The sequence below is a fragment of the Pseudophryne corroboree genome, chromosome 10, assembly GCF_028390025.1.
Source record: "Pseudophryne corroboree isolate aPseCor3 chromosome 10, aPseCor3.hap2, whole genome shotgun sequence".
Lineage (NCBI taxonomy): Eukaryota > Metazoa > Chordata > Amphibia > Anura > Myobatrachidae > Pseudophryne > Pseudophryne corroboree.
Window position 1 is genome coordinate 280,396,256 of NC_086453.1, and position 25,339 is coordinate 280,421,594.

At 43.3% G+C, this 25,339-nt stretch overlaps 1 protein-coding gene across 5 annotated transcripts in view; it reads left to right on the forward strand.

Moving 5' to 3' along the window:
• The window catches only part of SIDT2 (SID1 transmembrane family member 2), a 106,918-nt gene that overhangs the window by 64,322 nt on the left and 17,257 nt on the right, over positions 1–25,339 (forward strand). For 3 of the 5 annotated variants that reach the window (XM_063943304.1, XM_063943301.1, XM_063943302.1), the window contains 11 exons: positions 1,633–1,691; positions 3,930–3,941; positions 4,997–5,047; positions 11,308–11,388; positions 15,408–15,526; positions 18,215–18,288; positions 19,261–19,327; positions 19,410–19,483; positions 22,165–22,288; positions 22,422–22,539; positions 23,259–23,395. In XM_063943304.1, the coding sequence (XP_063799374.1) occupies positions 1,633–1,691; positions 3,930–3,941; positions 4,997–5,047; positions 11,308–11,388; positions 15,408–15,526; positions 18,215–18,288; positions 19,261–19,327; positions 19,410–19,483; positions 22,165–22,288; positions 22,422–22,539; positions 23,259–23,395 (916 nt within the window). Of the gene's footprint in view, positions 1–1,632; positions 1,692–3,929; positions 3,942–4,996; positions 5,048–11,307; positions 11,389–12,185; positions 12,240–15,407; positions 15,527–18,214; positions 18,289–19,260; positions 19,328–19,409; positions 19,484–22,164; positions 22,289–22,421; positions 22,540–23,258; positions 23,396–25,339 lie in introns of all 5 variants that reach the window. The other 2 variants (XM_063943305.1, XM_063943303.1) reach the window with 2 other exon arrangements.

The window sequence follows — 25,339 nt, forward strand, 5'->3', positions numbered from 1 at the left end:
CGAGAGAAGCGAGCCTGTGGAGAAGTTGCCCATGACAACCAATCAGCTGCTCTGTACAATTGTATAGTATGCAAATTAAAAATGTAACTTCAATGTTGATTGGTTGCCATAAACAACTTCTCGACTAGCTCATGTCTCCACACTTTTCACTGCTTCATGAATAGACCCCCATGGCCTCAACTATGTGTAGTTTGTATATTTTTCCCCCGTGCTTGTGTGGGTTTCCTCCGGGTACTCCGGTTTTCTCCCACAATCCAAAAATATACTGGTAGGTTATCTGGCTCCCGGAAAAAATTTACCTTCGTGTGTAAGTACTGTATGTGCATGTACATTTGTTAAAGGCAAACTAGATGGACCAAGTGGTTCTTATCTGCCGTCAACGTTTATCTTTCTAAGTATTGCTGCTTTGTTGTTATTTTTACTCCCTTACCGTTTACACAGCATGGATACACAATAGAAATGATAACCCTCAGCAAAAGACCATTTTAGCTTTGTAATCCCTTACACGAGGTTTGTCATTTGAACTATGTACATTTGCGTCCTTCCTCATCTAGCCTCCGTACATAATGAGTCCCAGCACACAGGGTGCATGAGACCTGTCGGCCCGTGCATCTCTTTCTCCTAAAAAAAAGGCATCTTATTTGCAGCTGCAGTCGCCTACAGAATATAGTCATGCCACATATCATTTTAATCAGCAGAGTCTGCTTGTGCGTCTTATTCACATTGCAATGTGAACGTGATGCCTTTTCTGGGGAAAAATGCATGAAAAGACGCTCTGCATTAGTAAATGCGCTCACGACTAGATGTAACTAGAAGGGCTGTTTAGCGTGACTGCAGCGATGTAGATGGACACATCTCTATGTGGGACCATGGGTTTGACCATATCAGTAGGTGCTCTTCTGTTTGTTATGTTTTTGTGTGTATTGGTTCCTCACCTGATCCTGAGTGCTTATTAATAAGGGTATTGTGGGATGGGTGCTTTGCGGAAGGGAATGTCCTCTTCTAGACAGTTCCACTTCTTTTGCATGGGAGCCAGAGCAGTTGTCTTGCAAATGCCATAGCCCTCTGCCGGCAGTGCACCTTCTATTGGCAGTGCTATACGATTTAATAGGAGACTTGCTCTCCAGAATGGTGAAAACCTATTTTTGTCAAGCATTTTTAGCCCCCTCCCCAATCTTCTGTTGTTCTATGTAAAATCAGACTTTCACAAATGTATTAATGCACGACAATACGGTAATACATTGTAAACTTGGTCCTTATTTGACATCACCGATGGTTAAACAAAAGACCAACCAACAAAAAGATACCCTTTAAAAAAACATTTTAAATTGGACTAAACCCAGACATTCTGTGTAAGGGTCATATTCAATTTTTTCTTTATTTAATTTATATCAAATTCTGACCCCATTGAACACATATATAGATTGTTGCAATAAATTATTTGTCGTGAAACCGTTTTTTAGGATGTGTGCTTAATGATTTCTCAAACTGTGACTGTAAATGTTTTTTTTTTCTTTTTTGTCCTCCCTAAGTGCAGCAAGACATTACTGTTTTATATTTATGTACTAAGCAGTGTCTTTAAGTGTATTGTATGCACCTGTTTAATTATGTTATACTTACTTCTTTATTCAGAAAGAACAAAAAAGAAGCTGGTTTGCTGCATTGTGTGGGAGCTCTAAATGATGAGACAGGTACTGAGACTTACAAGGGAATGCACATGGATTGGTAATGTAATTGCCTTGAAAGTTAGTGACCGTGTATGGCATAGATCTGCAAACTCTGTCCTCATTACCCCACACAGTGCATGTTTTGCAGGTAACCCAGCAGGTGCATAGGTGTATTAATTTACTCACAGACACATTTTAAAAGGTCTGCAGGTGGAGTTAATTATTTCACTTGTGATTCTGTGAGGATACCTGCAAAACATGCACTGTGTGGGGTAATGAGGACCGAGTTTGCAGACCTATGGTGTATGGAATATAGCTGTGCTACTGTAAGGATAAGGATTATATTACTAGAGGTATTGGAAGAAGCATATACAGTATTAGAGTATTAGTAGCAGCGTCTTGAGTGTTGTGAATAGACAATATATAGAGATTCTAGAATATAAACCAGTTTCATTAAACAATGTCACTGTCACACCTTGGGTCTGTGTATATGACGCCAGGTCTAAAGACTCTAGAACAGGGCTGGCCAAACCAGTCCTCAAGATCTACCAACAGGTCATGTTTTCCAGGCCTCCTGGAGATCTGTAGGCTTGTCAGTTAGGAATAAAAGCAGCACATCTTAATTGGTAATGACTACACCTGTGTACTAGCTAGGTGGTCTGGAAAATGTGAACTGTTGGTAGATCTTGAGGACTGGTTTGGCCAGCCCTGCTCTAGAAGATTAGCAGAAGATCCAACCAAACACCATCCGGCTACCGAGCAATTTAACAATGTTTTCGTGCCTCCATACACTGAACGATGTTTGGGCATGGGGATGGTTCACTGCGTGGATTCAGAAGAACGACTGTTGGGACATTGATGATCAAATCAAAGTCACAACCGTTTTTCTGCTGCTTTCACGTTTTGAACGATTGTCATTCGTGTACAACACTGAACGATAATTGTTCAGAACTGTCTTTCATTGGCCAGATTTGAACGATTACCCATCAGTGTATGGCCAGCATAAGCTGTGTAGGGCTTGCTTTAGTTTGAAATGGAAAACCGGTGCATGCTTGTGATGTAAATGTTCAAGCCACAAAATCCACACCTTATACTATAGGAATGAAGTCCAACGTGTCCTGTGAATTTCTGTTCATCAGCAGTATAAGTTTTGTGAAACAAAGTACTGTATAGTGTGTGAGAGGTTGTGAGTTGGGGCAGTGGAGGAGTGTAACAGAAGTACCGGGACAACCTATGACTCGGGCTGCTATTGAGCTACAGTCACACTACACCAGGCAAGCACATAAATGACCTATCAATTAGAGCCATAACTAGACATTTTGGTGCCATTTTTTCTAGAAAGAGAATTGGTGCCCTCCCCCCCCCCATATTCAAAATAGAAAGGAATTCTGCACCAAAGGCGCACAGCAAAAATTTAGGGGTGTGGCTTCATGGGGAAGGGGCGTGGCAATCATGTGATGTAGCCCTTTTTGGTGGTGAACCAGTGGCAGCACCCAATCAGTCCTTTTAACCACTTTTCTGGCATGGTTGCCTCAGATGCTTCCACACCAGGAAGTGACTTATCTGATCTGGTCACAGGATGAGACCAGTCAGTTAAACAGTGTGTGCAGCGGCAGGGAAGAGAAACTGCTCACAGCTGCTGCTCTCAGAAGGCCCCCTCGGTCCCTATTCCTCCCCGCACCATCCCCCAGTGTTTGCTGTGCTGCTGATCGGTCAGCATGTCAGGACGCCCCACCCTGCAGCTGCTGGGGTGATGTAAATTAACCCGCCACCCCCAATCCCCGCAGTGTGTACCTGGTGGCTGTGAAAATGAAATCCGTAATGTTTCTGATGTTGCCGATGGTGCCGACCGATTTTCCAATGTTTTAATGAAAAATCTATTTTTTTTATTTGTATTTTATTTTTACAAATCTCAAAAAAAAAAAATTGTTTTATAAAAATAAAATCATTTTGGATAAGTTTAAATAAATGTTCTTCACCTAATTAACTCTAAAAAACCCTGACAATATCTGCAGTTTTTGAAGAATTTTTTTTTTTTATTTAAGTGGTTAAAAAACATTCTACTGTAGTTCCTAGTAAGTAAACAGAACATTGTTTACCTTTTTTAAGATCAGTATCTGGAAATTGTATTTAATAGTGCTTTAGAATACAGAACAAACTATATAAGGGTGTTAATTACCTTGTATATGAACTGTAACTGCGTTATATTGTGCTACAACTAGATTCATTTATTTTTCTGCTTTTAATGCCTTCCGTTTCCAGCCTCACTGCTCGGTAAGATGTCATCCGGGGCCCAGGTAGTACTGTGGGCTGCAATGCATGTACTTTAGGTGCTTTGTAACAAACCTTGGCAGACAGAGAAGACTACGTTACATACGGTTTCTGAATTTTAAGCACATTAAAACCACTAATTTCTTGCATGGTTTTACCCCATATTAAATGTATTTAACTGTATTCTAAATCTGGCCTGTAGCATGTTCATCTGATTTATTAATGGCCTATTAATGTGGTTTTAAGTTGGTATAAATCACATGTCCGCTCACGAAAAGGCTTCACAAAGTGTTGTGTTTTTTGACTAACCTATACTCACGGTGTTATTATCTTATGTGCTTCATTGGTCACCTTTAGAAATATTTCTTCTTGTCCTAAAAACTCTAGAATGTGAATAATTAAAGACAAAATAAGAGCACATTTTTAAAAGAAACTCAATCCAACTACCCGCTAAGGGGGCCAGTTGCCGTTGTTTAAAAAAAACCTGGAAATGTGAGTATGGTCAATAAACGTTTGGGAAATAACCATCATAAATATTTTGAAACAATTGTGATCTGTCATTTAAAAAAAAATGATTTTTTCTCAACTGGCTATACAACATTTCCATATATGTCTTTAACTATTCGACATATTTTTTGTTGCTATTCATCTCCCTCGTTGTTTTTCCCTCTGAGGGTATGGGAATTAATGTAACAGATGTATATCTGAAAGCTTTTCCTGTGTACATACCGTGCCTCCCAAAGCTTTACATATGGATAACGGGAGAGGGCTATGCCCCCTGTGAAATGGGGAAGGTCACTTGATGATCTGGGTGTGGCACATCTACAGGGTGGCATACCTAGTGCTCTGAAGTGCTCTGTTGCCCTCAGTGCTTACGTCCCCTGGGTATACACACCCTTGCATTGCACTTACAAACAGTCCATTAGAATGGGGACCTGCTTACCTAACTTTGGACAGTTGGGAGGTACGTGTGTACATTTGTACATCTACTTCATCATGCATGATCTACAAACCAGCCCGCTTGCACTCTCTTTACTCTGATTCGTCTCTCCTTTTAGGGAAGTCATTGGCGGCTCAGAGATATGATGGATGTGCATACGGTTCCCTGGGTAAGTGTTTGCTTGGTGCCTAGACGCAGAAATAGGAGATGTAATGTGCTGATATTGGTGGTCATTCCAAGTTGATCACAGCCAGCAACTTTTTGCTGCTGGTGCGATCAACTAGTTCACGCCTATGGGGAAGTGTATTTTAGCTTAGCAGGGCTACGAACGCTTGTTCAGCCCTGCTTAGCTAAAAAAGTCTTGTGTAAAAGTAGACCAGCCCTGGACATAATTACCCTGTGCGACGATCTCAGCGATGATGGGGGCGGCTTTGACGTCAGACATCCGCCCTCCGTTCTCCTGGACACACCTGCATTTTCCTTACCACTCCCAGAAAACGGCCGCCAACGGACAGGTGACGCCCCGGAATGCCTTCCTTCTGTCAATCTTCTTGCGGGTCCCGATGCGACCGCCTTCTTCATATCCAGTGTTGTAGCGGCAACATGCGCATTCCAGACCCGTTTGCACCGCTGCGTGCGAACGGGTCAGAATGACCTCCGTTATGTATAGTGTTTGAATGCAGATATTATCCATTGATTTTCCTGTATATAACATTGTATGTAGATGCTGTGTTGTGATGTCCGTACTGTACTAAGCTCACCGGTGGCCTTGGTACAATCAAGTACCACCTAGTAAGGCTGTGCTGTATTCTGTGACCACCTCACTGATCAGGGCATTGTGTGAGGGTCTCCGCCTATTCCAGAGCTGCCATGGTTTCAGGACCAATGAGGAGGTTGGAGACATGGCACTCACATGCTCAGTAGAAGGAGATGCCATGTACAGACGTTTGCACGTGTTCAATGTTTTCTGCAACCTGACTGGCACAGAATCTAATGGTGGGTACACACTGATACAGTCATTATGCTGATCCTTCGATTTACATCCGATAACGAAGGGTCAGCAAAATGATTGTATCCACGTGTGCGCAGTGCTGATGCAGAAGCGTAAGCTGGTAAATCGCTTACAACACTCCAGCAACAGCTGGGATGGAAGATATATCTTATGTTTAATTTGTAATGGTTTGGCCATCCGATCCCATAGAAGCCCTGTACAAACTGTGCTATGTCTACACCTTGTGTACAGTGCTCGCAGTCAGGTGAAAGGGGGTCACTGCTGAGGACACACGGGATGGGTGATGGTGGGTACACATGGCAGGTGATTGGGGTAAGCTCTCCCGTTACCAGTTCTGTGACTGGTTTGCTGTCAGATTAGGTCTGATAAGGCTAGAAAGCATCTTGGTAAAATGAATTTACAGTACCACATGCTTGGGGCCTCTGCTTTTAAGAAAGACCCAATTCAGTGCACATGGCTGGACCGATGCATGAGCAGCAAAAAAAACCAACTAATTTATCTAAATGGCATTTGCTGCAGTATTTTTATATCCCATCATTCATATATAACCAGTAAATGCAAATTAGTGACAAATGCTACATGTTCTGTTTGTGCAAAAGTGATGGGCCCTACACACCCGGCGATGTGCCGCCAAGGTGCCCAACGGCCGATACGGTTGACCAGCGACCCGGCGTCGTGGGGGGAGTGACGGTGGGAGTGAGGTTTCACCTGGCTCCATAGCCCTGCATGCTAATATGAACGAGATTGTCCATATTGGCATGTATGTACTGTATAAGCGACCCAGCACCAACGATGAACGAGCGCGGGGCCTCGCATCATTCATCGTTGGTGCCTACACACTGAACGATATGAACGAGTTCTCATTCATTAATGAACGAGAATGTTCATATCGTTCAGTTAGATCTTTAAGTGTGTAGGGCCTATTAAGTTTGAACACAACTGTGTTGGTTTACAGAACTACAGTATAAATACAAGTGAGTGGTCTTTACTGATGGTGTTTGTGTAGCTGATTAGGAGGGGAAACCTAAATATGTAGAGTTTCTGCAGTCCTTGGAGACTCATACATATGTGTCCACACCCCTTATATATGTATGTATGTATGTATATATATATATATATATATATCTTATTATGTACAGTGTGCTCTGACCTTCATCTGCAGGAAACCATCCTGTAGGTCCGGTACAAAATAACAAAGTCTGTGTAGAGTTATTTAAATCATTCTCTGCTGTACATAGTATCTAGTTCAAGCTAGCAGTGTGTTAATATTAACAATGGTAACATTAAAAAAAGATCAATACACAGGTGGGTGTGTGTGTAAGATACTGTATATGCAGTGGCAAACGAAGGATTTCTAGAGCGGGGTTTCCAAATGCAATCCACAATATCCCACTCTGTGGAACATGGAATACAGTATTAAAATGTAACACTATAGATGGTCTATACTATATGTTTGATACAGCCTATACTAGACTCTATAGTGTAGGCAACAGGTTCTCAAACTTGGTCCTCAGGACCCCACACAATGCATGTTTTGCAGGTAACCCAGCAGGTGCACAGGTGTATTAATTACTCACTGACACATTTTTAAATGTCCACTGGTGGAGCTACTTATTTCACTTGTGATTCTGTGAGGAGCCCTGCAAAACATGCACCGTGTGGGGTCCTGAGGACCGAGTTTGAGAATCTGTGGTATAGGCTGTATCAAACCTATTTAAATAATCGAAGTTAAGTTATCAGGAAAAGGTTAAACATACTATAATTAATAAATAAATACACAAACCTAATAGAGCCAGTACTGCGCTTTATAAGCACACATTCTCCCACTTCATGGTAAGGCTCCTGTCTCTTCTTCCTGGTAGCTAGTCTCTGGTCCAGTGTACTCATTGAGTACTCAGAAGAATACACACAGCAAACTTGGTAGAAAAAGCTGCTACCACTGGGCATGTGCAGCAGCTCTGTTCTCTCCCTTACACTGCATGTATCTTAAACCCCACCCCACTTGTTTGCCTAGATGTTCGGTAATGTACTGTGCAAAAGTTTTAGGCAAGTGTGGAATAATGCTGCAAAGTAAGAATGCTTTAAAAAATTGAAATGTTAATTTTTATCAATTAACAAAATGCAAAGTGAATGAACAGAAGAGAAATCTAAATCAAATCAATATTTGGTGTGACCACCCTTTGCCTTAAAAACAGCATCAGTTCTTCTAGGTACACTTGCACACGGTTTTTAAAGCAACTCGGCAGGGAGATTGTTCCAAACTTCTTGAAGAATTAACCACAGATCTTCTGTGGATCTTGGCTTGCTCAATTCCTTGTCTCTTCATGTAATCCCAGACAGACTCGATGATGTTGAGATCAGGGCTCTGTGGGGGCTATATCATCACTTCCAGGTCATAACAACCTAATGCTCTACAAGGGGGACATGTACTAAGCAGTGATAAAAGTGGAGAAGTAAGCTAGTGGAAAAGTTGCCCATGGCAACCAATCAGCATTGACGTAACATTTATAATTTGCATACTATAAAAATATACAGAGCAGCTAATTGGTTGCCATGGGCAATTTCTTCACTTTTATCACTGCTTAGTACATGCCCCCCCAAGGCCCAAAATGTGGTGACTATAATCTTGTGTCACAATGAATACCTAACAGATTTTACTTTTGTCATAGTTTATTCAACAAACCCATGTAAGACAATCTGAAGATGCTGTGTATACCCTTAAAGCTTCCATATCCAGACATACAATAATGATGTGGAAGCTGTGAGTGTACTGTCCTTCATTATCACTTCATGATGTCATTATTAGTGCCGCCACATCTATATAAACGTTGAACCTTTGGCAGCCTGTTCTGGAGCATTCAGGTTTATGTTCATACCATACTAAGCAGATAACATCTGCAGTGATCGAAGAGAAGCAATTGTATCTCTGGCTTATAAGAGAGTTTAAATTCAATCTCAGTCGATCATTTTACAGTGAGACTGATCATTGCAAACAGATAAGATATGTAGTAGCCATCCTCACAGGGGTGGGTGTCCCGGCACATGCACATAAATATAAAATGCTATTGAGAAATTGTACAGGATGCAGGAGCTATATCCAGGTGTATACAGGCCCCTGTCTGTAAGCTGTATCATTGTGCTGTAGAAAGACTGTCTTTCATGAAAATGTATCTGTCAGAAAGCCAAACACATCCCCATAAAATGTAAATTGGCTTGGGTATTATTTTTAACTAAACTCGACAAAACTTCAGGACTGAGTAGGCACAGGTGCATTTGTGTATGTCCCTAATGCGCAACAGCATGTCTGAAGAAAATCAAATCCAGTCACCACAAGGTCCTCCTGACTACAAGCCCAGTGGTGGAAGTGACTAGTAATGGCTGATTTGCAACCACTGGGTGTGCACGCTTTGCAAGTGTAGTGGTCAATTCATTTAGACGTGCTGGGGGCGAGATGCCGTTGTAACAGTGTAGCAATGGCACCACAGTTAACACCCCCGATTTCAGTCTGGACTTGTGGATGTTTGTACGCAGTCCTATGGATGCCATAAGTACAACAAATTTACGTTGCAAGGGGACTTGCTGGTGATTGGTTTAGGAAAATGTGAAGCCAACTGGAGCTGGAGCAAATGTTGAGTTTTGCAACAATTCCAATTCAACAAAGTGGCTGAAACAGAAATGTATATACACACACAATGAGCCTGATTCAGAGATGGGCAATGTAACAACAGCTGCTGTGTCTTTGTATGCAGAGGTTGTGCTAAATTACGCAAAATCAGCAGGAAGTGTCTGTAATAGAGAGCTGCCCCCTGCTGGCTTTTGTGATCTGCTGCTGCGCCAGAGCATGCAGTATCTGCTCAGCTGCGTCATTTTTGGGGCATTGGCTTGCATTTGCGCAGATACAACAGCATCAGAGATGTACATAAACCGTCGGGTTTGCATATCTCTCTGAATTAAGCCCAATGTTTGCAGTGGTTTTGGAAGCTTGACAAACCGTATATAACGTTCACATAAATAACGTTCTCCTTTGTACATTAATAATTATCAGCCTACAGTATCTTATTGCTTGACAGGGATTTCTCTTGGTTACCGATGGTTATGGCTTTGTGACGGCTAATACTGAAGTGGTGTACCTGTTACCATAATGATTTGTCCACGGGTTCACGGTTACATTAACTTGTGCAGATTATTGCTCACTGAACCTCAGCAATTAGACAAGACTTTACAGGAAAATAATGTGTAAAATTATCTTTATTTTTAGTTTAATGTTTGATTTGGTGTTTCGGTATAATAGAACGTTGCTTGGTTTATTATAGTCTTCCAAACGTATGATACCTTCTCCCTTTGAGTTATGAAAATGTTCTTGTTTTGCATTTTTGAAGCTGTGGTTACATTGGGGGAGAGAAAGTGGAGGGAGATACAGTGCCAACCAACCAGTTCCTAACTGACATTTTTCAAACACATCCTGCAACGTGGTAGTTAGGAGCTGATTAGTTGGTACTTTATCTCTCGCTAAGTCTTGGTACATAGACCTCATTGTCTTTAATGTAGTATTTAAATTATTGCTATATTCAGTAGGGGGGTAAGTTCCACACAGTGACCAATAGTGGACTACAGCTCAAAACAGAGCGAAAAGGTCCAATACAGACAGTAGAGATAGTACTGTGAAACACAGTTAATCATTAAGTCGGTGGTGCACCCAGAGTCAGTAGATTAGTACAGCTTATACAAGGAGAAAGAGAAGGACTCTTTGTTGGGACACTCTTGAAGAAATAGATAAAACTTAACTTATACAATGTTCAGTGTAAAAAAAATACTTCCCTAACTAAACTAATTTTCTGTGCACTCTCTCATCCAAGTGAGTCAACTAGATTCTAGGCGATGCCAAGGTAATGGGAATGCGTTAGCACCCATGTTTAGACAGCAGAACTGCACCCTAAATCTCCCAATAGTGGTACATACTCTCTCATTCACCAGATCACTGCCACACTTCACTGGATGCTTGTACCATAGACCAGCATAGTTGATACAGGGTTCCTGATCTCTACCGGGAAAGATTCAAAGGGATGTAGTTAATCAACAAACAGAAGGAACTCAGTGGTATATGGAACCTGACATGCTGACGTGCTAGTGCTGCATTATACAGCATTGTCTCCTTTAGTAGTCTAATCCGGACATTAAAGGTTCAATGACTAATCATGTCAGACCGACATGGTCACGATGCCATACAGCACAGTACAGGCATGCCAGCATGTTGGGTTACCGTGTTCCCCTTTCTGCTTTTCCACATTTTAACTGTCAAACAGCCATACCTAACCCAATTCAAATAGTGCTAAATCATTTCTAACCCTGAAGTTTGACTTTTCTTCCAACGACCTCTTTCAATTTTCTTAATATATATTTTCCCCTCCATTGTACAGCTGAGAACAGTTCAGTTGCCAGTCCAGAGGATGGTACAGACAGTCTGGTGTCATCAGCCGAGGCCCCGTACGGTTATATGGGTAACTATGGGTCTCTGTTCATGTGTGTCACATCTGTGTGTATGATAATGCTTTTGTATGTATGTGATTGGTACCAAAATAAAAGTCAATATTTCTAATGTGTCTGAGTACATTTTAAGCCTTTTATGTTTTACATACTAAAGTTAATCAAATCTATATTTTATTCTGCTTTAGCACAGTTTAAAGAAAACGAGTAATCACTGGTTCTTCTAATTCAGGCCTGGTCAACCTGTGGCTGCCAGGTGTTGTGAAACTACACATCCCAACATGCCTTGTCACATAGCAAAACTGTCTCAAGGCATGATGGGACCTGTAGTTTCACAGCAGCTGGAGAGCCACAGTATGGCCAGGCCTGTTCTAATTGGTTAGCTGGGCTCAGATTAAGTTTTGCAGTTCCTGATACTGTACCATATTGGCTTACAATGGGGCAGATTTAATTGAACAGAAACTGCCATCCGTAGCTTGGTTTGTGAGATATTCCACATAGTATGGCGGACTGATTCTGCTCACAGCTCTCCGCCTCTGTCTGTTAACACACAGATGCCATCGTTACTGGTTTGGGCGGCTTCCACGCTTAATTGAATCTTCCCTAATGTGTCTATATACTGTCTTTGTCCTTTCATTTATTTTGTGTTATATTAATATAATAATGATTTGTATGTGATTTCATTTGTAAAAATAAATCTGGTCTAGTTCAGCACCCATCTCTATTTGCTGCGCAATTAATGATATTTAGGTCAGACCACTATCATTCTGTCTTCTGTGTTCTGCCTAATGTATCATTTCTCATTCTCAAGGTCAGGAAAAGTTCAAACGCCGCTACGTGTTTGCTCTCCAGCGGCCTATCAGCGGTATTTCATAGGATTACACAAATCTGTTATACCTAATAAAACTTCCATGGTCACAGTCTTGAGAGAACCAGAGACCGTCTGTATGTGTGTGTGGTATATTATTATTATTAGGTGTTGGGTGGTATGTGCAAGACCATTTGGGTTGAGTGACTGAAGGAGTGTAAGTATTCAGGGCAGTCATTGGGAGGTTGGGAAACTTGCTTATTTTACCCGTGGTGTATTTTTTTTTTTTTAATCTAATAGTCCCTAAATGTATGGAGCTTAATTAGCAAAAGGTTTTAGCAAATAAATGGTAAAGATTATCATGGGTACAAAGAAAGGTCATCTGTCTGTATTAGGTTAGTGGGTTACAGCCTTATGTAGAGGTGTAAAAGTCTGTATTGTGTAATGTAAGCATTACTTGCCGATGTTCTGCAAGTATGTTTGCATTGGCAATGCAAAGATGCATATACTGCATGTGGGATGCAGTCAGGATCCCGCCAGTCAGATTACCAACGCTGGAATCCCGACACTATTCGGAATGCCGACACCAGCATCCTGATGTCTGAATCCCAACACCTGGAATGCCGAACATCCTCACACCGCGCCGCTGAGGAGGTAAGCCGTGGGGGGCGGGGGGGTTAGGTTTAGGCTGCAGGTTAGGGTTAGGCAGTGGCAGGGGAGGTTTGGGTTAGGCACCCCTCTTCGAGGGTTAGGGACAGGCTGCCGCCCGGGAGGGTTAGGTTTAGGCAGTGGGGACAGGAGGTTAGGTTTAGGCACTAAGGGGGAGATTAGGGTTAGGCAGCGGGTAGGGTATAGTACCCCTTATTCACCCCTGTCTGCTTCTTCGCAGTCTTGAGCCCGACGTCTGTATTTTAAACGTCGGGATCCTGCCAGACGGCTTTCCATACTGTGACTGATAATAAATTCCAAATGGTTTTAAAGGGATTGTGTGAATCAGGGTAACTATAGAAGAAGAGAGGGAATGTAAGACCAACAAGACTGTCCTCTGGTTCTACAGATTGTCTAATCGTGCTGTCCTGTGCAGCAATAATCCTACACTACGTATGTGTCTCCTGATACTGGCAGAAGTGTCCATCAGTTCTTTTACAGGGACTCGGAGGAATGCAAGTGGTTAGTTTTGTCCAAACAGTGGTATTGCTGTTTATATGACAGATTTATACATTTAAGTGCTAATACAGTAATAGAAATTTCCAATATACTAATAATACATCGAGAAGCTAATGCAGAGAATTGCTCAACAAATTGCATGAGTAAAATGCCTCCAGTAACAAAGCTTGTGCTATTGCAGTATGCACGCAGGTCAGCACAGGTAGTATGTGTGCCCTGAATATATGCCAAACATGCCTCCTCGGGTTTATGGTGACCTCTGGGATCCCGAGCGGCGGTCACGTGACCGCAACCTTCCTCACATACGCTTTCGCCTATAATTTTAACCATATGCATTACCAGCAAAATACGCATTCACATTTAGGCACCAATAAAACTCTAAAAAAACCTAACACAGCATGAATATCTACGTCACCTGTATGCTTAGACATCTTCATCCTCATCATCGGTGTATTTGTGCCTCCCTCTGCCCACCCACAAATAATTTGTATATCTCAGATAAGATATACGTATTATTATACGTGTCCAAGTCAGCATGTGCCTGCAGTTGTGTGAATACGTCCCCTACTGTACTAAGCCTTTTCCCTCCCCTATTCTGCTTCTCTAAGCACAGCAGTCATGAGTGCTGGAATCACCTATGCGTGTGGTTGCACCCCTGGGCTTGCGCTAACCTATCTCCAACAAGATAAGCTACGCAGTCCGCCATAGTGCTCCCTCCGCATCAGCCCCAAAGTGTCCACTATCATAACTGCTAGACATTTATTCCAATGGTAGCATTATGTTGGGCAAGTTTTATGGTGAATGTACATAGAAGGCAAACTGACCATGTGTAATGCAGCCTAGATCTGTGTGTGATTCAAATGCGGGGGACTGAGAGTATAGAGGTGGGTCAGTGATGCACACTTCTGCCACAGCTATCTCAGTGCACCCAAATTCCATCTTCAATTCATGCTCTGATTCTGGTTAATTAGATGATCGCCAGCTTGTAAATTGTTGTTGCTGTCTGAAAGTGTGTTTCAGAATAATGAAGTGATGTGACCAGGTGGATAAATGTTGTAATAATCTGTGTAGGAAAGGACAGAGCAGGGACCAGACAAGGGGAGTGTAGTGTACAGTATGCATAAGGTGCGTAGTGTCTTCTGATAGAATACACAGGAGCTGCAGTCTTACCTCATGCACACTGATGGAATCACCTTGACTATGAGCTGTCAGCTATCAGCGTATGTGAGGTTGCCTACCACAGTGCAAGGCTTTCTTCTGTGACCTCTATACAGGGATGTTCAGGAAGGTTAGGCAAGAACTTTACTGACCACATGGCATTCTTCTTACATTTTCACATCTATTCTAACTTCTAAAAGCTTACATAGCATTTACCTATATAATTCTAAATGTTATTTTCTTATTACAAAGCAACTTGTAGGTCTCTTGGTCTTTAAGTGGCTGTCTGATCTATGTGATCCTTCTGTATGTTAGTGCTATTCCCAGCACTGTGATGAAACGGCCAGTGCTTACTGTATGCACATCATAGTATTACACAGAGCAGGATAGGCGTGCGTTCATGGACGGTGATGGCTTTCAAGTGGACTATGTTTGTTGCTGCTCCGGTCCCTAATACAGTTCATATTTTCCACATATCCTATCGAGAGCTCAGGCGCATTAATGACTGACTGATTTTTAAATATCCAGTGCTACCTATGATCCTGCGAGGACACCTGGAAAACATGCTCAGTTACAGGCTTACCATACTATCCCTATAAACTGGGACGCTAGAGAATTACACGGGTTCTGTGGCTGGCTGATTTCAAGCCTGCATTTCACCTGGATTTAATCAGCCACAGAATCGGTGTAATCCATGAGCGTCCTGGTTTAAAGTGATGGTATGGTAAGTCTACTCGGTGAGCAATTCCCAGAGAGAGACCAGGCTTAACCCTCTGCCTCTGGTGTAAGCTGTGAAAGGTATATAGGAGAGCATGTGATTGCCAGTGGTGGTGTTTCCTGTGTGCGACACATCCCTAATCTCTAGTATATGAGATGCTAACTGGTGACTTTTCTCCACAGACCGATCTCTTGAGAATCTTGTGTCTCGTCCACGGTTGGAGTCGTTGAGCTCTGTTGAGGAGGATGACTATGACACACTGACTGACATAGAGTCTGATAAGAACGTTATCAGAACTAAGGTGAGCTGACCAGACTGATAAGAGAACATACAATATGAAAGATGATGGCGTATGCTCAGAATTAAGAGAAGCCAGATATGTCCCCAGAGGCTGTACTGACCTTACAGGGAAAGCAGGCTCCTTTGTCAATTAAATGTAATGTGGCAGATTGAACTTGTCATTTTAAGCTGTTTTTTTCTATCTGCTGTTTTCTGTGCAGTGTTTTAGTATTAAGTTAAAGCAGATATTCTGAAAATAAAGAAACCTGACGTGAGTGCAGAGGACTTGGGAATTATGCTTCATTGCCGCAGAATATCCACTCTGGAAGCCTTCTATGAAAGCGAGTTCATCTTATTGTGTTTACAGCTCATTAGGAACTTTACCTATATACCATTTTTTATGTCTCTGGCAGTATTCATTAAGCTGCCCCCCTAACAGCTGAAACACTGATCTCAAAGTTAACCGCCAAGGAATGAGGGGAGGACACATTATGTCTTCATCAATGTCCAGGGTACCCCCATTTAAAAGGGAATCCCCTCCTTTAAAACCATAAGACCTCTTAGTGGTTTTGTCTGGTGATCACTGGACAGTATCACCCAGCGCTACAGAAATACTAGTAGCAACCAAGGGAAAGAGGTAGGGCATGTAACATACTCAAGCTCTGCCATCTGCACATTTGTGAACACCCTTGTTAGAAAGAGGAGAGCCCTCTCGTTCAAACAGTGGTCCCATAGTTGTTGTCTGGTGGTCACCAGACATTAGCACCCTACACTACACAAGCGGTAAGTCCAGAGATGGGACGTTCCAGTGACCAGACCTCCCCATCCTGGCATTACTAAACACTGTTGATCCCTCATATGATGTTTTCTCTTCAAATTGGAATGGCTTGTTGGGCCACAATACTATTCCTACACCTTTAGGTCCCGATTCAGAATCGCAATCCCAGCGGGCATATGTTTTGCACTGGGTATGCACTATGCATAGATTTGCATTTCCACGGATCTGCAAGCTATTCAAGCTCATGCATTTAAGTTGCAGCTATATGGGTGTGACTTGGCACAGTGAGGTGCGTGTGCTTTGAGTGTGGAGATGGGATTGGGAACATTTCAAAGCTGAGCGTACGCAGAGATCTGGCTTATTCCAGAAGAATCTGTAGGGGCGGCTGTATAGGTGCTGTGCTGCCGCATATATGCAGCCAATTCCTGTATTCTTTTGTTTTTGAAAGGAAGATTATTGCCAATGCAAGAACCGCAAAGTATTTCTTGGTGGTGATTAGAAATGCAGATTTGCTTTTAGGCAGTTTCTTTAAACAAGTATTCTTTGGTCTTATTTTCTCTGTCTTTTGAGGATACACAGTATAAACAATGACTATTTTCTGGACATCCAAAGTCCTCTGATACAGACATGGTATAATGTGTGTGTGGTTACTGTACGGATAAATCACTGATATTAATGTTGGAATGTGACTAGCACAAAACTGCCAACATAGCCTCAGCACAGGGGTGAGAGAAGCCATGAAAGCTAAGGGGTTAATAGGGCATTGGGCACCCACATGTGGCCAGCATCTGATTGCCCATTCTCTGTGGCATGGAGTCTGTCAGTGTCTGGAATTATGCTGGCTGAAGGCTGCACCGGGTTTCCGCAAAAAAGTCACTCGCTTGAGGCCTGGCTGATGGAGGAAACCGCTGTCTCAGATTGTTCCAGATTATCCTGAATGTGGACTTCTTCCCCCAACCTTCCATTGAGAAAAATGTGCCTGTCCCAGGGAAGAGCGGAAAGTATAGCAATCGCTTATGCTATCACCTTTCTGCCTAATGCTCAAACATGGACTGCTGGGGAGAGATCCAAAGATCCTCTCTCCAGCTACAGAGCCGCCTAGAGTTCACACTGCCCAATGCCATTCGCTATTGGGGCCAAGCTCCAGAAAGCATAGCTGTTCAGAGCCTGGTAAAATACAGCGGTTCACCGTCCCCATGGGAAATGATAGGGACGGCGGTACTGAGTGGTATATTTTTGTAAGTAGGAGATAAGTGATCTCTCCTGCTTTAAATATTGGTAATGACCCTTTTACTAAAATGTGCCTTAATCATGCAGATCAGTCATTTGTGATTAAGGCAAATATAGTATTTGCTTGATAAATAGGTCCCTTAGGGTCATTCCTTGGTACTCCTCCTCCTCCTCCTTGTAGATCTTTCTGCATCTCTGTGACTCCTTTGGTCACCTCCTTCTGCATACGCTTTCACTCCTGTGGCCATGTCCGTTCTTTCCTGCATCACTTCCTACCTATCGAGCTGCTGCTTTACGGTCTCTGCATCCAGCACATCCTCCACTCCACTGAGCCACACCTGCGTGACACTACTAGTGCTCTGAATGATGGTCAGCCTTATGTGAAACGGCCACTTTGCCCAAGTGCTGATTGACCAATGTGATAAAGCCTCCTATTTTAGTCCAATATTAGATAAGGCACATATAATAGGACCAGAGTTTGTGAGGACAAATATGACTTGTAATAAAATGCGCATATGATGATATATTTCATGTTTCTAAGACGTCTCCATGGCTGTGAGAAGTAATGTGTGATACTGTATGTATATTCCAATTGGAAAGTGCAACGGAATATGCTGCTCTATGTAAGAAACTGTTAATTAATAATGAATAATATTCCCTGTGGCTATTAAACTTCTTGCCTAAACTTTTTATCTTTTTTAGAAGTATTTATGTGTTGCTGACCTAGCAAGGAAAGACAAGCGTGTGATCCGGAAAAAGTACCAAATCTATTTCTGGTGAGAACATTGTATATATGTACAAGGTCATGGTGCGTGGGTAACATATGTTTTGGTAACCATGGAGAAATTAGATGCAGTCGAAGGTTCCCAATGCTTTCTTACGAAGAGTAATGATTTCTAGATCAGTGCACACCTTAAGCCTACTGCATTGTGATTTTTCCTAATTTGGAGTTTGGTACTGTATCACTGTAATATATGTAAAATACTGTGGAGCAGATTTATTAAGCCTGGTGAAGGGATAAGGTGGAAGGTGATAAAGCGCCAGACAATCAGCCCCTACCTGTCATTTTTCAAACCAAGCCTGTGACATGGCAGTTAGGACCTGATTGGCTGGTCATTTATCACCTTCCACTTTATCACTTCACCAGGCTTAATAAATCTGCCTGTATGTTTTGTTTCTTATTTGCCTATTTATTTCACAGTTCTTTATTTGGTCAGGACTGAAACAGCTTTTAACCAATTAGAACATCAGAATATTCACAGCAATACATGATGTTAAAGGAGACAGGTGTAGTGAGTGATCTTGTAGGAGGTAGTAACAGTGTGTGAGAAGTGGTGGCAGGGTGGGATATTATGTTGTGGTGAGGGAAGCCTAAATCACAGACTATGAGGTAAGTTTACTTAGCTGGGCTTTTGCAAGTCGCTACCTTTCATCGTGTTTAAGCTTGACATTTAAAATTGCAGTGATATTAAAAGCAAAACGGGCATAACTACACTGGAAAGCAACAATTCACAAAGCCAAACCACCAAATTTCCTATGTTCCATGTAGTCTAATGTGTATGTATGCAAGCATGCGTGTTAGCTGGCTGAGAGTCCTAGCTAGAGAACAGCCGGTTTCCCAAGACCTTGCATATTAGCACCCCATAGAGTAGCATGCTATGATAAACAAATACGGTTTCTCTTCAGAATTCCTTTCCTCCTCCTTCCTGTGCACATCCCAATCTTCTCATTTTGTGTCTCCTGTGCAGGAATATCTCTACAATAGCCGTGTTCTACGCCCTGCCTGTTGTACAGCTTGTTATAACTTACCAGACGGTGAGACAATATAACCACATTTATATCGCTATTATTAGTGAATCACCTGAACATGGCACATTAGTTCTCTGCTTCTCTGCAGGTGGTGAATGTAACCGGGAACCAGGACATTTGCTATTATAACTTCCTGTGTGCTCATCCCCTCGGATCTCTCAGGTACTCTGCTCTGACGGAATGTGGGAATTGCAGCATGTTGGCCAGTAGCATCCGGACTGAATCAGAGTTGCACACTAGTCAGTGTTGCGGACGGGTCTTGCATGTATTTTCAAACTGAGCAGATTTGGTAGTTAAGAATATGCAACTTGGAACAGCTAATGAATAGTCAGTGTTTTGTGCATCTCCACTTGTGGCTGAGTGGATGTAACTGGGCGTTCACATGCAGTGGCGTAAGTTTATCCCCGTTGCCCGGAGGCAAGATAAAAAAAATTGGTGCCCCCCCCCCCTATATATCATTTGTGAGCCAATAAAATGCCGTTTTGAGAATCGAGTAACACCTAGTAAAACCGAATCCCGCTCATCTCTAATTCTAACTATATGAAGCTACTACAAAACTGTTGCAACTAGGCAGATCTATGTAGGGGTCCAACCACACACTATATAGATCTGCTCAGTCACTCACAATGCTGATTATTTCTCTGACAATTAATTTGCAAGTGTCATCTCCAGGATTAGAACCCACAACCTATTACACTGGAAGCAGGCACCTTACTGATGGAGATATCTGCTCTTGCATAGGAAGTATGAGAATTCTAACTATATGAAGTTATGTGTAATTGTCAGAGAAATAACTTCATATAGTTAGAATTCTCATGTTTTCTTTATAGGAGCAAATATTAGTAAGGTGTCTGCTTCCAATATATCTATAATAAAGAGGGTGTGATTTGTAAGGTGTAGTAACTAGTGGGGAAGTTGACTACGGAGGAGATACTGGCTGCTGTCAATTAACTTAATTGATTAATGTCGCTGAACACACGGAACAGGAGGAGAGGTGCCCCCCTTCAAAGGAGGAGCCCGGCGGCAGCTGACTCCATTGCCTCCCAGAGTTCTGCCTCTGTTCACATGTAGCATAATTGTCCTGAGGGTGTGTAGGTGGAATTGCAGGCCATCTGATTTCCTTTGTGCAAATGGCAGTGATGATAGCTACTTCCAGTAGGAGATTTATAGCGGCGCTGCGTGCACTTTGATGCCTGCAATTCTGAGTACGAGTGAAAGTCCGTATGTATTTCTGAACATTCAAAGCAGATCAGGACCTTTGTTAATAATCAGTATATGTCAGCCAGATTGTGTGAGCCAGTGAAGAAATTGCCCATGGCAACCAATCAGCTGCTCCGTACAATTGTATAGTATACAAATTATAAATGTTACTTCAATGCTGATTGGTTGCCATGGGCAACTTCTCCACTGGCTGACATATACACTTTTCACTGCTTCATGAATAGACCCCTTGGTGATTTGTCGGGAGATAATGAAGTTTCAGTAGTTATGAAACGCATCACTGTTTTTCTACAGCACTATCATACACTATAACACAGTGCATGTTTTGCAGGTCTCCTCACAGAATCACAAGTGAAATAATTAGCTCCACCTGTGGACCTTTTTAAAATGTGTCAGTGAGTAATTAATACACCTGTGCACTTGCTGGGTTACCTGCAAAACATGCACTGTGTGGGGTCCTGAGGACCATGTTTGAGAACCACTGCACTATCGGGATTATTTTGGACCTTACTGATACCATCCTGCTCCATCTGACATCCTGCTTTACGGATCCTAAGGACTATTACATCACTACTCTCACTAGCAGTCCTTACTGACAGTACCATTGGACAGCTGCTTTCACTGTGTGCACGCACTGAATGCTTGCTGCCGGAATCTGGATCCGTGCAAAGATGGTATTTACCATAAAGGGGTATATTCAGTAAGAGTCGGATCCATTCCGACATGCAGTTGTCGGAATGGTCCGATAACCCCTATTCAATGGACGGCCAAATCCAACTGTCGGATTTGGCCATACACAGGATCCTGTCAGGCCGCTGCTGACAGCAGCGGCCATGGGAGCAGAGATCGGCATCCGAGAGCGGGAGGGGCTGGCTGCGGGGGACATGTGTGGAGTGGTGGGGGGAGGCGCTGCAGGGAGAGAGGTGCTGCGGGTGGCGGGGGAGGAGCAGAGATCGCGGCCGCCGCAGAAATGCCCCCTGCTGGCCGTCGATCTCTGCTCCGCCGCAGCACCTCTCCTCACCTCAATCCGACTTGTTTTCAAGTCGGATTGAGTTTGTCGGAAAGGGGGCCAGAACCTGTCGGATTTGGCCCCATTTCCGACAGAAGCAAGTGGATCGGCGTCTATTCCACCAATCCACGTGTTTTCCGACATGTCGGTAATTCCCGACTTGTCGGGGAAAAAATCAGCCCCTATTGAATAGGTCGGAACGTATCCTTTTGTATACAGATTATTATATAAAGGATTATACCACCTAGGAAAACCTTCCACCTAGATTATTACTGTCCATTAATGACTCATTGGAGTCCTTGCAGCAAGTGCTTATACAGTCTGGCGGCCCATACTGATTATTGCCTATGTTTTTTTTCCTTTGTTGGTAATTGTCTAACGTCCAAGATATTCCCCACTTCATTACAAGGTGTAGGGTGTGGTAGAAATAATTAGTCTGGAGAAGTCATTATAAAAGATTTAAAGCACAGATTAGTCAAACTGTTAATTTAGATGACGAATAGAAGACTGACACTGGCCAAGATGTGTCCCATTATCTGCTGATGCGTCACCTACCTTCCAATCTGATCACCCTTTATTCTTATGTCTGGTATTATTATTTTATCCCTTTTAGTGCATTTAACAACATTCTCAGCAACTTGGGCTACATCATGTTGGGGTTGCTGTTCCTCATCATTGTACTACAGAGAGAACTCAGTCATACCCACAGCCGCATATACACCAGGGGACAGCTGGAGGTAAGATGTGGCCATAAGAGGAAACCTTTGTAGCTACCAATTATGTGTGAGAGTGGTAATGGGAAGTTGCTGGATAATTAGGTTTAGTTTCCCTCTGTGAGTCTTGATCAATCCTTTTCACTTCCATGCCCAGGAATGTGGGATCCCTAAGCACTTCGGTGTGTTCTATGCTATGGGCACTGCTCTTATGATGGAGGGACTCCTCAGTGCATGTTACCATGTGTGCCCAAACTACACCAACTTCCAGTTTGGTAAGTGTCCACCCAATCGTCTTCCCCACATTCCATCCATTCGTCTTCCCCACATTCCATCCATTCGTCTTCCCCACATTCCATCCATTCGTCTTCCCCACATTCCATCCATTCGTCTTCCACCCCCCCATTCCATCCATTCGTCTTCCACCCCCCCATTCCATCCATTCACCTTTACCCATTCCAGCAAGTTACATACATAATCCCGTTGGGCAGGATGCCAGAGGTAAGAGTTCCCAAGTGTGCTCGCCATGCTGCGGGCTCAGTGGCTCACTGCGCTCGCTACAGGATCTATTCCCACATTATGGGTGCCGTGAACTAGCCCTGGAATAGATCTGGTACTTCGGAATTCCGGCTGCCGACATTGTCTGCTGTCAGGATTTCGGCGTCTGTATCCTTAACTGCCAGGATCCCTACAGCCGGAATATAACTGCATCCTGTTCCAGCCATTTGCCTTTACCCGTTCCAGCCATTTGCTTTTACCCGTTCCAGCCATTCATCCTTCACCCACGCCATTCATCCTTCACCCACTCCATCAAGTCACCTTCTCCCATTCATCCTTCACCCACCCCATCCATTCATCCTTCATCCATTCTACCGACTCACCTTCACCTATTCACCTTTGCTATATTTTCCTCTGAACTCCAGACATTTAACATAATCTTGTTTATTTCATTTTGATCCTACATGTTTCATCTCTTGTCCTCTTTCTCCTGTAGACACCTCCTTTATGTATATGATTGCTGGTCTGTGTATGTTGAAGTTGTATCAGAAAAGGCATCCAGATATTAATGCCAGTGCTTACAGTGCCTATGCCTGTCTAGCCATTGTCATCTTCTTCTCCGTCCTCGGTGTGGTAAGTACATGCCTTCCAATCGTTCTACCCTGAGGCAGTACATCGTAATATTGGTTCCAAAGGCGGCACTCCGTAATAAATCAAATGTACACAGTTTGAACACACCCCACCCACATCTAATCTCTCTGCACGTCACATCTGTCCCACCTGCAGTGCAGCATGGTTTATTTTAGTAGATGTTTTTCCACATTGTTTTTCTTTTGTTAGTTTAGTATACACTTTCTGGGCACTACGTCTACACATTACCTTTTATCTTTGTACTCCCTGTATGTTTTTCCTAATTGCTTTTCTCTAACGTCCTAAGTGGATGCTGGGGACTCCGTCAGGACCATGGGGAATAGCGGCTCCGCAGGAGACAGGGCACAAAAAGTAAGCTTTTAGGATCACATGGTGTGTACTGGCTCCTCCCCCTATGACCCTCCTCCAAGCCTCAGTTAGGTTTTTGTGCCCGTCCGAGCAGGGTGCAATCTAGGTGGCTCTCCTAAAGAGCTGCTTAGAAAAAGTTTTTTAGGTTTTTTATTTTCAGTGAGTCCTGCTGGCAACAGGCTCACTGCATCGAGGTACTTAGGGGAGAGAATTTCAACTCACCTGCGTGCAGGATGGATTGGATTCTTAGGCTACTGGACACCATTAGCTCCAGAGGGAGTCGGAACACAGGTCTCACCCTGGGGTTCGTCCCGGAGCCGCGCCGCCGACCCCCCTTACAGATGCTGAAGATTGAAGGTCCGGAAACAGGCGGCAGAAGGCTCTTCAGTCTTCATGAAGGTAGCGCACAGCACTGCAGCTGTGCGCCATTGTTGTCACACACTTCACACCAGACGGTCACGGAGGGTGCAGGGCGCTGCTGGGGACGCCCTGGGCAGCAATATATAATACCTTTTATGGCAAAAGAATACATCACATATAGCCATTAAGGCTATATGTATGTATTTAACCCATGCCAAATGTCTAAAACTCCGGGAGAAAAGCCCGCCGGAATAGGGGGCGGGGCTTATTCTCCTCAGCACACAGCGCCATTTTCCTGCTCAGCTCCGCTGTGAGGAAGGCTCCCAGGACTCTCCCCTGCACTGCACTACAGAAACAGGGTAAAACAGAGAGGGGGGGCATATTTTGGCGATATTTTTATATATTTAAGCGGCTATAAGGAACAACACTTATATAGGGTTGTTCCCATATATATTATAGCGCTTGGGTGTGTGCTGGCAAACTCTCCCTCTGTCTCCCCAAAGGGCTAGTGGGGTCCTGTCTTCGATAAGAGCATTCCCTGTGTGTCTGCTGTGTGTCGGTACGTGTGTGTCGACATGTATGAGGACGATGTTGGCGTGGAGGCAGAGCAATTGCCGATAATGGTGATGTCACCCCCCAGGGAGTCGACACCGGAATGGATGGCTTTGTTTATGGAATTACGTGATAATGTCAGCACATTACAAAAATCAGTTGACGACATGAGACGGCCGGCAAACCAGTTAGTACCTGCCCAGGCGTCTCAGACACCGTCAGGGGCTGTAAAGCGCCCTTTACCTCAGTCGGTCGACCCAGACACAGACACTGAATCTAGTGTCGACGGTGATGAAACAAACGTATTTTCAAGTAGGGCCACACGTTATATGATCACGGCAATGAAGGAGGCTTTGCATATCTCTGATACTACAAGTACCACAAAAAGGGGTATTATGTGGGGGGTGAAAAAACTACCTGTAGTTTTTCCTGAATCAGAGGAATTAAATGATGTATGTGATGAAGCGTGGGTTAACCCAGATAGAAAAATGCTAATTTCAAAAAAATTATTAGCATTATACCCTTTCCCGCCAGAGGTTAGGGCGCGCTGGGAAACACCCCCTAGGGTGGATAAGGCGCTCACACGCTTATCGAAACAAGTGGCGTTACCGTCTCCTGATACGGCCGCCCTCAAGGATCCAGCTGATAGGAGGCTGGAAACTACCC